The sequence below is a fragment of the Dreissena polymorpha genome, chromosome 5 (genome assembly GCF_020536995.1).
Source record: "Dreissena polymorpha isolate Duluth1 chromosome 5, UMN_Dpol_1.0, whole genome shotgun sequence".
Classification (NCBI taxonomy): Eukaryota; Metazoa; Mollusca; class Bivalvia; order Myida; family Dreissenidae; genus Dreissena; species Dreissena polymorpha.
The window spans coordinates 80,190,585-80,208,185 of NC_068359.1; the positions used below are offsets into that span (position 1 = coordinate 80,190,585).

The 17,601-nt window shown below is 37.2% G+C and overlaps 2 protein-coding genes across 6 annotated transcripts in view; one reads left to right on the plus strand and one right to left on the minus strand.

The window, feature by feature from the left end:
* Nucleotides 1-1,438: 1,438 nt before the first annotated feature.
* On the minus strand, nucleotides 1,439-12,056 carry LOC127831698 (neuralized-like protein 2). 4 transcript variants are annotated; one of them, XM_052356726.1, is made up of 3 exons: nucleotides 11,927-12,056; nucleotides 7,594-8,371; nucleotides 1,439-2,742 (listed from the first exon to the last, which is right to left on the minus strand). In XM_052356726.1, the coding sequence occupies exons 2-3, from the start codon at nucleotides 8,285-8,287 to the stop codon at nucleotides 2,621-2,623; spliced, it is 816 nt and encodes a 271-aa protein (XP_052212686.1). In that variant the 5' UTR covers nucleotides 8,288-8,371; nucleotides 11,927-12,056; the 3' UTR covers nucleotides 1,439-2,620. The 4 variants fall into 4 exon arrangements, with proteins under 4 accessions (XP_052212686.1, XP_052212685.1, XP_052212683.1 ...); XM_052356725.1 differs by lacking the exon at nucleotides 11,927-12,056 and adding an exon at nucleotides 9,450-9,478; XM_052356723.1 differs by lacking the exon at nucleotides 11,927-12,056 and adding an exon at nucleotides 9,384-9,462.
* Nucleotides 12,057-14,875: 2,819 nt separating this feature from the next.
* The window catches only part of LOC127881574 (nucleoporin SEH1-like), a 45,606-nt gene continuing 42,880 nt past the window's right edge, over nucleotides 14,876-17,601 (plus strand). For both annotated transcript variants that reach the window (XM_052429555.1, XM_052429554.1), the window contains exon 1: nucleotides 14,876-15,099. In XM_052429555.1, the coding sequence (XP_052285515.1) occupies nucleotides 14,989-15,099 (111 nt within the window). In that variant the 5' untranslated portion in view covers nucleotides 14,876-14,988. The remainder of the gene's footprint in view (nucleotides 15,100-17,601) is intronic.

Below are 17,601 nucleotides of genomic sequence, written 5' to 3' on the forward strand. Positions count from 1 at the left end.
TACAAGGTTTCTCTATAGCCATATAAGGAAAACTGCCCCGCCCACTGGCGGCCATGTTTTTCAACGGACGGGAACCACTTTTGAACTCAACCAAGATATCATTAAGACAGACATTTAGACAAAGTTACATGCAGATTGGGCATTAATGTGACTTCTACAGTGTTTACAAGCTTTTTCTTTTTTTTTGATCTAGTGACCTAGTTTTTGACCCAGCATGACCCAGTTTCGAACTCGATCAAGATATCATTGGGACAAATCTTTGACCAAGTTTCATGAAGATCGGACAATAAATGTGTCCTCTAGAGTGTTTACGAACAAATGTTAACGGACGGACGACAGACAAAGACCGGTCACAAAAGCTTACCTGAGCAATCAGGTGAGCTAAAAAGGAAAAAGCAATCACAAAATCTGATCACGAGCAAATTGTGCTCAGGTGAGCCAACCTAGGCCTGGTACACTAAGGAACTAAACTATTCAGTTGAAAATGATTATGAAGGTACTTTATTAGTTTAATTTCTAGGTCCATTTTTATTTTTGAACTTGGCTATTAGATATTGTTAAAAACAAAAGTTCTGACCAAGGTCCGTAGGGATTGGAAACAGAAAGTGACTTCTAGAGATCTATTTCTTTTACATCTCATGACCCATGACTCATTTAAAACTCTAAAGAGATTTCATTTTGACAAATGTTCTGGCCAAGTTTCATGAACATTGTCCATAACTGTAACCATTAGAGTATAACAAGGTTTCACTATAGCCATATAAGGAAAACTGCCCAGCCCATTTGCAGCCAGCCATGATTTTCTGGGAACTAACACAATTTTCAAATTTCAGTTAAGATATCAGGAAAAAAATTGTCCTAGTTTTGTGAAAATTGGACTAAATGTGACTTGTGGAATTTTAAAAAGGTTTAACAATAGCCATATAAGAAAAACTTCCCTGCCCCATGGTAGTCATTTTTTTATGGACCAGAACCATTTAAAACTCAGATCAGACTTAGAACAAAAGTTCTTTTCAAAGATTTGACTAATATAGTGACTTCAATAATATTAACAAAGTTTCGTTAAAGCCATATAAGGAAAACTGCCATATCCCTGGCAGCCATGTTTTTCAAGGATCCCCAACCATTATGAACATATCAAAGATATGAGAACATATGTTCTGACCAAGTTTCAAAGGTTTCACTACAGCCATAGCAGGAAAACTACCTTGCCCCCTGGTGGCCATGTTTTTCAACAAAACCAGAACCATTTTTTAAACTAAGCCGAGATATAGTACACAAATGTTCTGACAAAGTTTCATGAAAATTGGACTATAAAAAAAATGTAAAGAGTGTTACATTAGCCATATAAGGAAAACTTCCCAGCTCCCTGGCGGCCATATATTTCAACAAACCAGAGCCATTTTCATATTTAGCTGAGATATCATAAAAACAAGTATTTGATGAATGCCATATGCTTTATTTGGCAAAGAGGAACATAACAATGTGGAAACAATCTAAAAAAAAATCATTAAACATCAATTGAAAGTATCAATTCTTACACAATAAGTGCTCATGCTGCTGATGATTGCAAATCTACATTGTAATACCATAATGGGCAAGTGCAGTAAAAAGTTATTATTAATTACATATTTGCATAACTGTGAAATTATGATTATTGTCAGACAATAAGCAGGCAATGTAATTATAATGCTGAACTAGTGTTATTCAACAACCAATCTTATGAGCAACCCTCTTAAATATTCACAGCATTTAAACTCATCACACGTCATAGATTCCCAAATATCTATTTCACCTGTTTGCACAATGTTGGCTCATATTAAAAACATTTGGCTTAATGTCTATGCTAAGATATGGAGATAATAAGTAGGTTTATTGAACTTTAAAAATTGATAAAAAAGACTTTCTAAAACTTCAGCAGCTGTACTTAGTCCTAGTAAATCATCAGTTATTGGTTCATGGTTGTATGACATCTGCTATAAATTAATCATAGCACAACATCTATGATTTCAAGCTCAAAAAAAGCTTTAAATCAACAAATAAAAACTTGATGAATTTTATGTATTTTCAATGCACCAAAGAGAATATGTTTATAATTTCTTTAAGAGTATTTATAAGAATTTATCTGACATGCAACTCACGCACACAAACACACACATACAGACAATTTCTTGCATACCATGGTGCAATAAAACTGAAATTAACTGCACATTTAAACTGTATATTTTTGTTGGCAAAATGTATTTCCAATGGAGACTTTTACACAACCCTGTTACCCATCCTGGACACACTGTCCACACACTTGCAAAGGTTTGCACACTCTATAGGCTCATAGACAGCTAAAAGTTATTTTCCGAGAAAATAGGGTTTAATCCACACGCATTATGTGTCGGCCCAGAATAGCCTGTGCAGTTAGCACAGGCTTATCAGTGACAACACTTTCTTACTTTGAAAGTTTTTTTTCTTTAAATGTCTCTTCTTAGATAAAAAAACGGTTTTGACAGAAAGTGTCATCCCTGATAAGCCTGTGCTGACTGCACAGGCTGATATGGGATGGTACTTTATGCACATGGATTAAGCCCCATTTCCTCAGAGTAAGGCTCATTTCTAGAAAGTTGTATCACAGTTCACATTCATATCGCAGGAACTTCTTGATCTTGTTAGGCAGTGGCAGGAAGCTGACCTGGGACTTCCCTATTGCCTGTAGGATCATGTCTCTGCAAGCATTCTGAAGAGTGGACACTGGAACATGAAACAACAAGCGATGTGTTTGTGAAACACTATGTCCCCATATATTTGACATTGAAGGATGACCTTGACCTTTCAACACTCAAAATGTGCGCTTGATGGGATACACATGCATGCCAATCAAGTTGCTATCTTCAATATTGCAAAAATGTACATTAAATGAACAATTTTGACCCATATATTTGACCTTTGACCTTGAAGGATGACCTTGACTTTTCACCACTCGAAATGTGCAGCTCCATGAGATACACATGCATGCCAAATATGAAGTTGGTATCTTCAATATTGCAAATGTTACAGTTGAAGCAAACAAACACACAAACCAACCAACCAACAGACAGGGCAAAAACAATATGTCCCCCACTATAGTGGATGTGGGACATAACAAGAGCACCGCATTACAGGTGCCATGCTCGGCTACAGGTGCAGTTTTGAATAAATGAAAGCGTGTCAGAATTTTGTTATTTTTGTTAAAGGTTACAGTGACCTTGACCTTTGACCTAGTGACCCAAAAAATGGGTGTGGCATGTAGAACTCATCAAGGTGCATCCACACATGAAGTTACAAAGTTGTAGGTGAAAGCAATTTGATTTTAGAGCCAATGTTCAAAACCTTAACAAAATTTTCAGGTTTTAGCACGACGCAGACGTCAAACAACATGATGAGCTGGCTATGACAATTATGAACACTTTGGGTTTTCTCCGAAAACTCCGAGCTAAAAATCATGTTTTAACATATCAAAAGAGACAGTCTCTGAAAAAAAACTGGCTTGATGATTGTGCCTTCATTGCAGATTGCGACCAATCTGGAAAAAGAATATACAAAAGTACTCACGTGCAATAAGCCCTGTTTTCCCAAAATACCAATTATAGAAAAATATTTATCTGATTCTCAATAGTGAATTTCCTGAGACAAAACAAATGTCTTTGAAATTGATGGACGCTTTGTAAATAAGAACATAATCTAATTTAATAACAAGAGCACCGCATAACAGGTACCAACGCTCGGCTGCGGGTGCAGTTTTGAATAAATGAAAGCTTGTCAGAATTGTTTTGTTGTTGTTTAGAGGTCACAGTGACCTTGACATTTGACCTAATGATCCAAACATGGGTGTGGCATGTAGAACTCCTCAAGATGCAGCTACATACACTTATGAAGTTTTAATGTTGTAGGTGGAAGCATTTTCATTTCAGAACCAATGTTCAAAAGGTTAACAAAATGTTAAGGTTTTAGCACGATGCGGACGGCAGACGACACAACGAGCTGGCTATGACAATACCTCGGGTTTTCTCCAAAAACAGCCAAGCTAAAAATTATGAATATCAGTTACTTTGAAAGGGTATCGGATCCTTATTCTGAATAAACCTATGCACATTAAATTAATCAATCAAAGGGCAATGAATAACTCCATGAAATATAGAAAGTGGAACAGATTGAAGAACAAACTTTAAGTAGGGAAGCTGCAAAAAATTTCATTGCTTTTAAATGTGCTTATTAGTTCCAGAAACATTACACAGCAAATTATAATGACAATGTTAACATTAATGAATGCAAAAAGAATGATAAGTTCAACTTCTTAACTTTATCACAACTTTGTGAAATATAGTTTCTCAAACAGTATTTATCAGCTTGTTTGTTTTTTAATACATAGATGTAATTAAAAAACTTTCATGATCCTTAAATGCTCAGTCAACTCATAAGTCTATCTGCCCAAAAGTCTCAGGTTAAAATTTGACAATCCTTTCCAAATTTGTTTGAAAGTAACAACTTGAAAACAAGCGGCAACATAAAAATTGCCTATCTCGTAATATAACGTGTACATGTTGCTTCAATCTAAATTTAAATTTACTTGCCCAATCTGCACACATGGCTTTACACATTTAAATCATGTTCAACGAAAATACCCCATTCATGATTGGACGTCAAATAAAAACATACTCCACAATTCACATTTCCAGAAATGGCGAACATTTTTGTATATGAAATTCATAAACACGTTTATCCTCAATAAAGGCCAGAATTTTTTTGAACATTGTAAGTACAGTGTGTTCATTGTGCTTAATGAATTAAATGCAACAAGGGCTGTTTGTAAAACATGCATGCCCCCCATATGGGCTGTCCGTTGTAGTGGCAGCCATTGTGTGAATACGTTTTTTGTCACTGTGACCTTGACCTTTGACCTAGTGACCTGAAAATCAATAGGGGTCATCTGTGAGTCACGATCAATGTACCTATGAAGTGTCATGATCCTAGGCAAAAGCGTTCTTGAGTTATCATCCGAAAATCATTTTACTATTTCGGGTCACCGTGACCTTGACATTTGACCTAGTGACCTCAAAAGCAATAGGGGTCATCTGCGAGTCATGATCAATCTACCCATGAAGTTTCATGATCCTAGGCGTATGCATTCTTAAATTATCATCCGGAAACCATTTTACTATTTTGGGTCACCATGACCTTGACCTTTGACCTAGTGACCTCAAAATCAATAGGGGTCATCTGCAAGTCATGATCAATCTACCCATGAAGTTTCATGATCCTAGGCGTATGCGTTCTTGAGTTATCATTCAAAAACCATTTTACTATTTCGGGTCACCATGACCTTGACCTTTGACCTAGTGACCTCAAAGTCAATAGGGGTCATCTGCGAGTCATGATCAATGTACCTATGAAGTTTCATGATCCTAGGCCCAAGCGTTCTTGAGTTATCGTCTGACAAACACCTGGTGGACGGACCGACAGACAGACCGACATACCGACATGAGCAAAGCAATATACCCCCTCTTCTTCGAAGGGGGGCATAAATATAATCATTGTTTTTACTTTTAGGTCAAATGTCATGAAATGCCCCAAATTTTTAAATGACCTGAAAATCAATAGGGGTCATCTTCTGAAGAATAAATACACAAATAATTGTAAGAATTGACTTTTATAAGACTTTAATTTTTTAAATTGGAAAAACAATTTTAACTTATGTATGAGTCTTTACAGAATTTTTTTTTAACAAGCACTATAAGCCTCGTTCTGGGGGAACGGGGGCACGTGTGTTATTGACGTCCTAGATTAGCCTGTGGGGGAACATGGAATTATGTACGTGTGTTATTGACGTCCTAGATTAGCCTGTGGGGGAACAGGGCATTATGCACGTGTGTTATTGACGTCCTAGATTAGCTTGTGGGGGAACAGGGCATTATGCACGTGTGTTATTGACGTCCTAGATTAGCCTGTGGGGGAACAGGGCATAATGCACGTGTGTTATTGACGTCCTAGATTAGCCTGTGGGGGAACAGGGCATAATGCACGTGTGTTATTGACGTCCTAGATTAGCCTGTGGGGGAACAGGGCATTATGCACGTGTGTTATTGACGTCCTAGATTAGCCTGTGGGGGAACAGGGCATAATGCATGTGTGTTATTGACGTCCTAGATTAGCCTGTGGCGGAACAGGGCATTATGCACGTGTGTTATTGATGTCCTAGATAAGCCTGTGGGGGAACAGGGCATAATGCACGTGTGTTATTGACGTCCTAGATTAGCCTGTGGGGGAACAGGGCATAATGCACGTGTGTTATTGACGTCCTAGATTAGCCTGTGGGGGAACAGGGCATAATGCACATGTGTTATTGACGTCCTAGATTAGCCTGTGGGGGAACAGGGCATAATGCACGTGTGTTATTGACGTCCTAGATTAGCCTGTGGGGGAACAGGGCATAATGCACGTGTGTTATTGACGTCCTAGATTAGCCTGTGGGGGAACAGGGCATAATGCACGTGTGTTATTGACGTCCTAGATTAGCCTGTGGGGGAACAGGGCATTATGCACGTGTGTTATTGACGTCCTAGATTAGCCTGTGGGGGAACAGGGTATATGCATGTGTGTTATTGACGTCCTAGATTAGCCTGTGGCGGAACAGGGCATTATGCACGTGTGTTATTGATGTCCTAGATTAGCCTGTGGGGGAACAGGGCATAATGCACGTGTGTTATTGACGTCCTAGATTAGCCTGTGGGTGAACAGGGCATAATGCACGTGTGTTATTGACGTCCTAGATTAGCCTGTGGGGGAACAGGGCATAATGCACATGTGTTATTGACGTCCTAGATTAGCCTGTGGGGGAACAGGGCATAATGCACGTGTGTTATTGACGTCCTAGATTAGCCTGTGGGGGAACAGGGCATAATGCACGTGTGTTATTGACGTCAAAGATTAGCCTGTGGGGGAACAGGGCATAATGCACGTGTGTTATTGACGTCCTAGATTAGCCTGTGGGGGAACAGGGCATAATGCACCTGTGTTATTGACGTCCTATATTAGCCTGTGGGGGAACAGGGCATAATGCACATGTGTTATTGACGTCCTAGATTAGCCTGTGGGGGAACAGGGCATAATGCACGTGTGTTATTGACGTCCTAGATTAGCCTGTGGGGGAACAGGGCATAATGCACGTGTGTTATTGACGTCCTAGATTAGCCTGTGGGGGAACAGGGCATAATGCACGTGTGTTATTGACGTCCAAGATTAGCCTGTGGGGGAACAGGGCATAATGCACGTGTGTTATTGACGTCCTAGATTAGCCTGTGGGGGAACAGGGCATAATGCACCTGTGTTATTGACGTCCTAGATTAGCCTGTGGGGGAACAGGGAATTATGTATGTGTGTTATTGACGTCCTAGATTAGCCTGTGGCGAAACACTATCCGCTGAGACTTGACATTCCATTAGAACGTACTTCTTTGAATGAAAAATTCAAGAAAAGCAAAAGTGTTGTCCCAGATAAGCCTGTGTTGACTTCACAATCTAGGAAGATACTTCAAGCACATGCATCAAGCCCAGCTCCTATATTCACCTCCATATAACTGTACAATCCTAACTTGTTTAGTTGTTCCATACACATCTACCACCGCGTGCAATGGCCCAGACTGGTACGGGATGTTTTTCACTGTCGGTCCTTGATCCTCCCCATTGATGATAAAATGCATTTCCGCACAATTGTCCACAACATGGTACATGATACCTATACGACTCCCAATGTCTGTGGGAAGAATTTGGTCCTGTTCTCGTTTACTTACATGTGAGTATACATTTGTGTAATTATTAAGCCGGTTTAATGGTAACAAAAGGCTTCGATTAAATGATCCCTGTGGAGTATGAATTATTTCAGAGTCTCCTAACACAGACTGATACGGTTCAGACGTCCCAGGATCACTGTCTTGGTTGAAAGGCCTACTATATGATTTTGTGATTGCTGATATCCAGGACCTACCCATATTGGCAAGATCCGGTAATGCATATTGCGGTAACTCAAACTTTTCATTTGGATTAAACTGTGTGAGCCCTATTCTAAGATGTCCACTCCATCCTCTCTCATTCTTTTCGATTTCTACTAAGAACACTTCTCCAGGTTTTAGTGGCTTTTCACTGAATGTCAAGGCATGAGCAAAGCTGGTTGTCCTGCAAGCGACTTGGTCGTCACTTTCTAGACTGATGTTAAGCCCATGGTATGGGTGAAACCTTGTCACTGGCATCTCTGAGTCTTCCATACACTGCAGTTTGTTTCATTTATAACAACAATTCACCCTTTGAGTAAGGTCTTGTGTCTGTCCATAATCTTGAAATATTTTGATCTGAAAAAATAGAGGAAAGAATCTGTAATATTAAACAGCAATGGATTTTAAGACTTTCTAAAAGCAATACTTCTGAATTAACTTGTTCTAAAAATATTCTTTGTTTCCAAGGAGAATCTTACAGATTAAGTTAAACCAGCGCCCTCACACTACTTTGGGGGAAGGGGTCCGCAGCCCTTAGGAGGGGGAATTTTCGTGGCGTTTCCCTTTTTGGGGGATTATTTTACTTACACTCTCATTATTTCATTTGTACATGTTTGCACTATATTCATTGCATTTTTAATAATTTATTTATTATTATAATATGTTCAAGTTGTACAGGTGACTGAGCATAAAAAAATGCAGCAGCATGCCAATTCACATAATTGTACACTTCTGGCAGTGTTATGTTTTTGTCAAACTTCAGACAAATTTGAAGCAAAGCACCCTGACACAAGAGTCAAGGAGTAACATCAGCCTTAAGCTAGAAATGTTCCATAAGAAATATATAGCCCTGGCATAGTGGGTATGGTGTCCGCCTAGCGATCGTTAGGTGATGGGTTCGATCCCCACTGTGGGAGCATTCTTTTGATTTCCACAAAAATACAAAGTACTGGTTCTACCCAGGTCTGAGACTCATTGAATTGTCTTATTGCACTGATGCTCCAGATGCCCTGCATTTTGTGGGGAGAAGGACATAGAAGCTCTTGCAATATCAATGGACACGGAAAAATCACTGGACCGAAAACGAGCTGTGTGCGACAGACATTTGGACAGTTAACACAGCGCTTATATATCAATCCTTTAATTTTTTTACTTAACATACAAGATATAACATACTTTGTATATGTATTATAAACTTAAAGAGACCATCACCGTTGTAAAAATTATGAAAAACAACCAAGTTTGCATTTAAAACAGTGAAATGATAAGCAAGGAGCTACGATGTTCTATATAAATTCAAAAGGCGAAAACATATGGTTTTATAGAAGTAGGTATAAATCTCTCTAAAAAATACGCAATATGTTTATACATTGTCAAAAAGGAAACAATTTTCGTCAACAGCACTTATCAAGTGGTAACACTCAATTTACCAAACCTTTTCACTTCCGCTTCCGGTGTCAACACTTGAATTCGTACCCAAGTCATTTCGTCCCTTGTTACGGACATTGTGTACACACCGGTCTTACTGACAATAACGTAGTGACGTCACCATCTATGTATAAAATGTTGTTACGGAAGGATGCTTTATACGGTTAGTTTAAACCTATTTACTTTAGCTCGATGCATCGAAACCCGCAGGCTAATGGAAACGCTATCGATTCCGTTTGATCCTATAACCAGTACTTGGTATATTTGGGGAAGATCTAGAGCACGCTCCCGAGTGGGGATCGAACCCGTGACCTCCCGATCGCTATAGTCGGACATCTTATCCATTACGCCACTGCGAACTAACCTCAGGTCTTATGTGATCGGTTAACATAAAGGGGTCACATCGACGGCTTTTATAGAAATGTATTTTTAAAACAAGATTATCTTGTATCTTTGATAAGCATTAACAACTAGTTTTGAAACGCGTAGAATACCATAGTGGAGGATATTACCGATATATTAAGGCTTGGTCTGTAATTTAAACCACACATTATAAATTATATGTATTTCGTGCGAAAATTATATAATTTCTTATGTTTCTGAAGAAATTTAAGTTCAATTCAACCTAACGTGTGTTTAGGGATAGTTCTTTTTCATGCTGCTAAACTGGGACCTAAACAAAATCAGAAGAGTGTATTACCGATATTATGTTTTGAAAACTGTTTTAAAGTTATTACTGGCATTATATAATAACATGTAGAATAAATTATAATTAGTCAATGTTTGAACAATCATGATATCTATGAAAATATCATGAAAGAATTCATTTACCCCCATCCCCTCATAAAATGGTGAAGGAAGTACAAATTATTGAGATAAAAATTTAAATTTAAAATTCATTGGAAAATAGAATTTTATTTACTTAATGAATTTAATTTACATGAAGTATCGCTATTATTCGTGAAGGTAATACATTTAAACCACTAGCCCGAATAAATTTACTTCTATAGAAACTGATCAAAAATCGATAAAAATTATTGATATTTATTAGCCCTAATAAAATTTCGAGAGCCCATGGCTGTTGGGCTTAAAGTGAACGCGAAGACTGGTCGCTAGATGTATGGGCACACTAACGAGTTCGAATCACGCCGAGGGCGTGTATTGAAACAAGTTGAATCCAGGGTAACTAGTTCACCATTGGGTACTTAGATAGCATCAGAGGAATTTGTCTAACAGTCCAAATTAATATTTTTTCAAAGCTTATATGAATTCATGTGAAATAAATAGGTACCTACCATCACACAGCCCACTTGTAATAAAAAGAATCATTTCACAAATTGGCGCAAATATTAAAATGATAGTCAATAAAGGATATTCATATACGACACATTTTACGCTACAATTACCTAGAATATATATATATATATATAAATGCTTCAAACATGAATCAATTAATTAATTCTTTAAAAAGAGAGACAACCAATCACACAGCATGTGGAAAAGGGACCCAAAACATCCATATTCTTTGTAATGTTACTTAATAATGCACGTCCTTTTTTATTATGAAACTTAAGAACTCAAATATGCAAAAGTGAAACAACTTTAGTGGGAAAATGCCGACGACGGTCGGCATCCTTCGCCTAAGTAAGGTCTACTCTTGAATATAGCTCAATTGTCTGAGACCCACACCTTCAAAAAGACGTAGACATACTTGAGAATATCCTAAAACAATCAGCGAAATTCATTACCGGATACTATACCACCAAAAACACCTGGCTGTGTGACAAATATGCTGAAAGGTATGAAGATCCCATCCCTCCGAGAGCGAAGGAAGGCCGGCAATTTAAATGTAGAGTTACCCTTAAGACTTTGTTTAGACTTTACAGCAGACAACATTGTTGAAAATTATTCTATCAAACACTCTAAGTGTTTCACACTAATCAAGTGCAAAACCACTTTATATAAGAACTACCTTTCCCTAAGGCAATACTAGAGTGGAACAATCTGGAAGAGAGTGTAGTGCGCGCAGACACATTTGGAAGTTTCAGGTCAACTGTCCTACATATAGGATCTTGCACGAGTTGTCATATCATACCATATTTTATTAAACGACTTCAGGAATTTTGTTAGAAAGCGAGCCTTTGGCGAGCTTACTAACGAATTTCCTGGACGAGCTTAATAAAATATGGTATGATATGACAACGAGTGACAGATTTTTTTTATCACATGCTTTTAAATAAGCAAATTAAATAAATATTTACGCGGACATAATGATAAATCCCGAATGTTGTGTGCATTTCGTGACGTCATTTGACGTTGCAACGTCATTTCAGCAAAATAACAAAATGCGATAGGTCAAAAAACGCAAACTAAGCCAATGAAAACGATTAAAAATGTTATTTTACACATGTGTAATAAAAAAAAATATGTAATGGTTGTATAACATGGGAAACAGGGTATGGCATGTGATAAAGTGGGACTAACCTCCCTCTCTACTGTTGCGCAGACGCCGAAAGGCACTGCAACATATCTGTCCAGATTAAGATCCAGTCGGGTAGTGTCGTGAAGCTAAAGAGCTAGCCCAACAGCATGGGTGTTGGAAGTGACCTTATTTCACTACACTTCTCCACCTTTTAATGTTTCAAGGCCCAGACACGCCCGCTACAGCATTTCTTGCATCCGCATGGTCCTCCCAGAAACTATTAAACAGCTCCGACTCATTCCCGCATTCACAGTTCTTTCTTTTCCTTGTCGCCATTAATGAGAAAATACTGAGCTCAAGCCGGGATTGAACCCACGACCTCCTGAGTGGCAGTCAGACACTTTAACCACGTCGCTAAAGAGCTAGCCCAACAAGGCTGATGGAAGTGACCTTATTTCACTACAACGCTATGAAATAAGGGAGCTAGTCAAAACGGTCCCAAGTCAAAACGTCCCCTAGTCAAAACGGCTTTACTTTGGTCAAAACGTCCCCAAAGTCAGTTTTAAAGATGGTCAAAACGGCCCCAATGTGAAACAAAGAACTTTGTTCAATATTGTATTTATTTGACGATATACATGTTACATAACCAAACAAAATAATTAACAAGAAAGACATATATGAATACGAATATGAGTTATTTCTATGTTTATCAGAATGAGTTAATTCTCTTTTTATCAATTAGTCAGATTTAAAGTTGGTCAAAACGACCCCAATGTGTAACAAAGCACTCTGTTCAATATTATATTTATTTGACGATATACAGTTACATAATCAAACATAATAATTAACAAGAAAGAGATATATGAGTAAGAATATGAGTAATTTCTATGTTTATCAGAATGTGTTAATTCTCTTTTTATCAATTAGTTTCCAATAGCTGTAAAACATAATAATTGACAATAAAGAAAAGCAAAGAGCTGTGGGGTTGTAAGTTCCTTCTTTTTCCATAACCATGGCACCACACACTTGAGACTTGTTCCTCACTGAACAGCGCCATCTGGTTGTCGCATTCCTTCGTTCCTGTATGTCAAAAACATCGCAGTAAGTAATAATTAGAATAAAAGTTTAACTGGTAAAATACCAGATATATTAACTTTATTTGAATCGTGCAATCCAATTAATTAAGGTGCGCAGTATACAATACTTTTAACAAGTGCAAAACATTAAAGTAACACGTTATAATAATTTATATACCAATTGACTTTAATTGAATAATAATGAAAATTAATTAAAGTACGTGGTATATAGCACCTTTCACACCTCTTACATACAGATATATTACCCGTGAAATATACTGGCACAAGTGTGAAAGAGACGTTTAAATTGACAACCGTATAGTCAGATAATTAAAATAAGACATTATTGCTAATTACTGCTATTAACTAAATAAATACATAATAAATATATAAATTTTAAAGTAATGATGATTTTATAACAAAAGTAAATAAATGTTATAAATTAGTTATTTACCAAATTTTTGTATCAACGGGAAATAAGTTGTATCAATTTTTTACGGACACATACCTTTACAACATATGAATATCCATGGGTGTCCACGAGGAGGTCTTTACCATTCTGTGAGCCACCAGTAATCAGCGTGAAGGTGTCTGCCACATCCTCAACATGGTCCCTCGGTACTGGAGGATCAAGAAGATATGCTTCTACATAGTTTATAGTTTTGTTTAAAAGTGTTTAAACGTCCAAAAACTCACTACGGAGGCCTTAAATTCCGTCGAAATAAAACAATAAGGTAGTTAAATCTATATGATGTTATCTCGCTGAATCCGAATCCGGTGCTACTTTTCCAATACAGTGAAATTAATAATTCGTCAAGACTAGATACATATTGCCGCATCAAGAATACGTTAAATACAGATATTTCTGGACATTATTACAATTTAAAATCTGTAATCTGAATGTCGTAAAAAAGAATTAACAGGTCAAAAGAATTAGTTAAAATGTGGTAACACCGTAACTGACCAATTATCTACAACTCATCTTGCTTCCAGTTGTTTATAAAAAAATATATATTATTTTCGATATTTTACATGACTCACCCAGACTTATAAGCCGAAATGATCCGTAAAACAAAATTGTGCATTTGTATCGTCTGAACGAATCTGCATGAAAACTACATTTAGACTCACATCGTACATCGAATCATTTCTGTCGTCAGTTGTCATAACGAAAGTACGATTGATATTCAATGGATTATTTTGCTCTTTCCGGGATATTGTTTTAGTATGTTGGTGCTGCATTAACAAATATAAGTGTATATGAAGTGAAAACACCAAAAATAAACAACGGTTGCGATAGACACCTATATACTGTTAGATGCCCATAATATCACTTTAAGCTCCTTTCATTCCTTTAAAGTTAACTTCATCAACGACTTCAAATGTGATCAAAAGTAATCAAATACATTTTGATTGTGATACAACTGTGATATAATTATCATATAATTACAATTAATCTAATTTCTCATAGATACATAATTATCATAATTAACTTGCGCTCTTTCAATTACCGGTAAGTACCGACGCAATCAGTAATTTGTAAGATAGTTAAAAGATTAAGAATTATTATAGAACACGACGCAATTAAGGTTTGAATTTAATGTTTGAATGTGTGTGTGTAATATAAACTAAATCCTTTAAAATTGTAATTACAGATTTTACTAACGAAATAACGAATTTATTTGACAAAAAATACCACCAATATCATTCTAAGATAGAGAAAATAACGGAAGTACATTCAATATATTTATTTTCTTCTCTCCCCTATCTGATTTCCGAGTAGGGCCGTTTTAACCAACTTAAAAACCGACTTTTGGTCATTTTGACCAAAGTGGGGCCGTTTTGACCATTTATGGGGTCGTTTTGACCAACTTTTGGGTCGTTTAGACTAGGAGACGTTTTGACTTGGGGCCGTTTTGACTGTAAACCGTGAAATGAGACCGTTTTGACTCAATGCGAAAACATGGCAGACATCGAAAATTTAAAGTGAAACGAAACAACAGTCTGTCAATTTAATTATTAAGTCGTGTTGTGCAAATTGAGCAAATATGTTTGTTGCAAAAAGTATTCAGTCCGACCACAAAGACCTGATTCATGATGTTTCTTTTGATTTTCACGGAACCAGAATGGCTACATGTTCCAGTGACCAATGTGTGAAGGTAAGAACAAAGTGACAACAACAACCAATTTTTTATAGAAAATAGTGCACAATGATACATTTCAGACTCGCGCTACACTTACATGTTAACTGTCCTTTTGGATAAACAAGAGTTCTTACTTGTCACACTAAAAGCCTGTTTACAGGTAAGGTTACATTAGTGTTTTTCCCAGGAGGGCAAAGGGGCATGGCGCATTACTTTCAAAAAGGGCATTTTAGCGCGCAGTTTAGGCAAAAAAGGGCAAAAACGTTCCGTGAATACCTGAATTAGGGAGAAACATGTAATCGCATCAGAGGCAGTTGTGGAAAAAAATATAACATTTAATGGTAATAGATGTATTTAACTTAATATGATTTATATTAATATATTTACCTTGAAATGTTCATTTAAGTTCCATGCTGTTTCAATAAACTAGCTGTAAAGCACGACAAACATAATAAAGCAATATATGCATATGAATCTGATTATACACAGATCCATTAACATATAAATGAAACCATGTTTGTCTTATCCCATTTTCTAACAATAATCTTGACAGATGTTTAAAATAACATTGCGAGTAAATTGATCGCTAACAATATGCAAACACTCGTTTCCGTGACATACATCCACCAAGTAGATAACAAATAAATAAATAATGTTGTTGCTATCTAAAACATTTTTATGCATCATTGATTATCACAGACATTTTATTAATTCCTTCTTAATGTATAATCTCCATCGTTAATTCGATCGTTTACAACGTTATTTGCCATTTTTGCCAAGTCAAAATTTAATTCTGTATAGTCCGCCATGTTGATAAAATGTCAAATGATGTAAGCAATAGGTGCGCATAGCAACGTTAAATCGTATATGCGATTCGCATTTTGTTAAAATAGTATACGTCTCAGTAATTATTTCAATAATTAGATCTAATAATCTTAAAGACGAAAACGATAAAGAATAAATTTGTTTGTGATTTTAAATGTAATTATGCGTAAAAATATATGTTTTGATATAACTGAATAATGCATGCAATGCACAATTGCCACGAGAATAACATCGAGTTTTTCATCAAAAGTCTCCGAAGTAATGATTTTATCGTGCAGGAGTACACATTGCCTACCGAAAAGTGCGCTTGGTATAACATAGCCTTCGGCATTATCGATTGATACTGACACGGGGTTATTCACGCATGACTAATTCAAAGCTTTGGAGCAGTCAGTAAGACCTACCTATAAATCGAGCACTGTAATAGATTAAATCTGCTCAATTTATATAATCTGCTCAATTTATATAATCGATTAGACGTTGACGTCTCTCGAGTAAATCAAGCACAGTCGGAGCGTCACATACAATCAAGGAAGCTGATTTTGCAAACCAAGTTAGATCGTAAGGCAATAAAGATGTTATCCATAAGGGCGCGTGGCGAAATTTGCCTTTGAAAAAAAGGGCGCGTGGCGAAATTTGCCTTTGAAAAGGGCAGAGTGGCGATCCGGGAGGGCGGCGTGGCTTTTCGCCACACTAAAATGGCCTGGGAAAAACACTATTACATATTGCCGGATGGTGAAAAGTGTGCAGTCTTTTTCCCATAAAGTGCAGGGCTCCTCTGGAGCATCAAAGCACTGTGACTGTACAATGTCATTGGGAGATAATACATAAAACAAAACAAAAGCTGTGCTTGTGGTCTAGAATGCAGAGAGACCAGGCCTTCCTTGAAGCTGTTCATGGTGGATGTGGAGACTGCTGGGAAGGAGTGTCTGTAAAAGCCTGTCTCCAAAAAGCAAACAATACCCTGGGACAAATTGTATGTGTCGCAGTGTGTTTTTTCATTCAAAATCAGTCACCGGACCCTTTCCCAATGGAAAAAAGTATATATTTTTCCCAAATGGAAGCATACAATTTCCAACTGACCCCCCCCCCCCCCCAAAAAAAAATATTTTTTATTTAGATCAATATTTTGTTCATCTCCCATCCATATAAGATCAACCTTAGTAAATATAATACTGGACACACTTGTATCCTAAATTTGAAGCATTTGTTAGCAAAACAACAACAACACTAATTTCCCAATTTCAAAATGCGCAAATTTTCCCAATTCGAAGGACCCGGCCCCATTCCCAAAATGGTGAAAAAATTGTTGGCTTTTTTGGAGACATCATCATGGCTGTTCCAGAGCAGTTTTTCGTGTGATTTCTAGGTACTTCCCAGTTGTGATATTGATGAGTTGGTCGCCATGCAGCTCGTAGGTCCCCTTGATTAGTTGCCGTTTATTGGTAACATGGATGATTTCACATTTAGATGGTTTAAATTGCATCTGCAAGTCTGGCCCACTACCAGTTATTTCTGATCCTCTTGCAGGATGTCTGTATCATCAGTTGTTCTGATCTTTTGATACAGTAGACTGTCATCTGCAAAGAGGCGTGGAATGTAAGCTACTCTCCTTGGCATGTGATTTGTGTACAGTAGAAAGAGTAGGGGACCAAGAACAGAGCCCTGGGGGACGCCTGATGTGATGGGGGC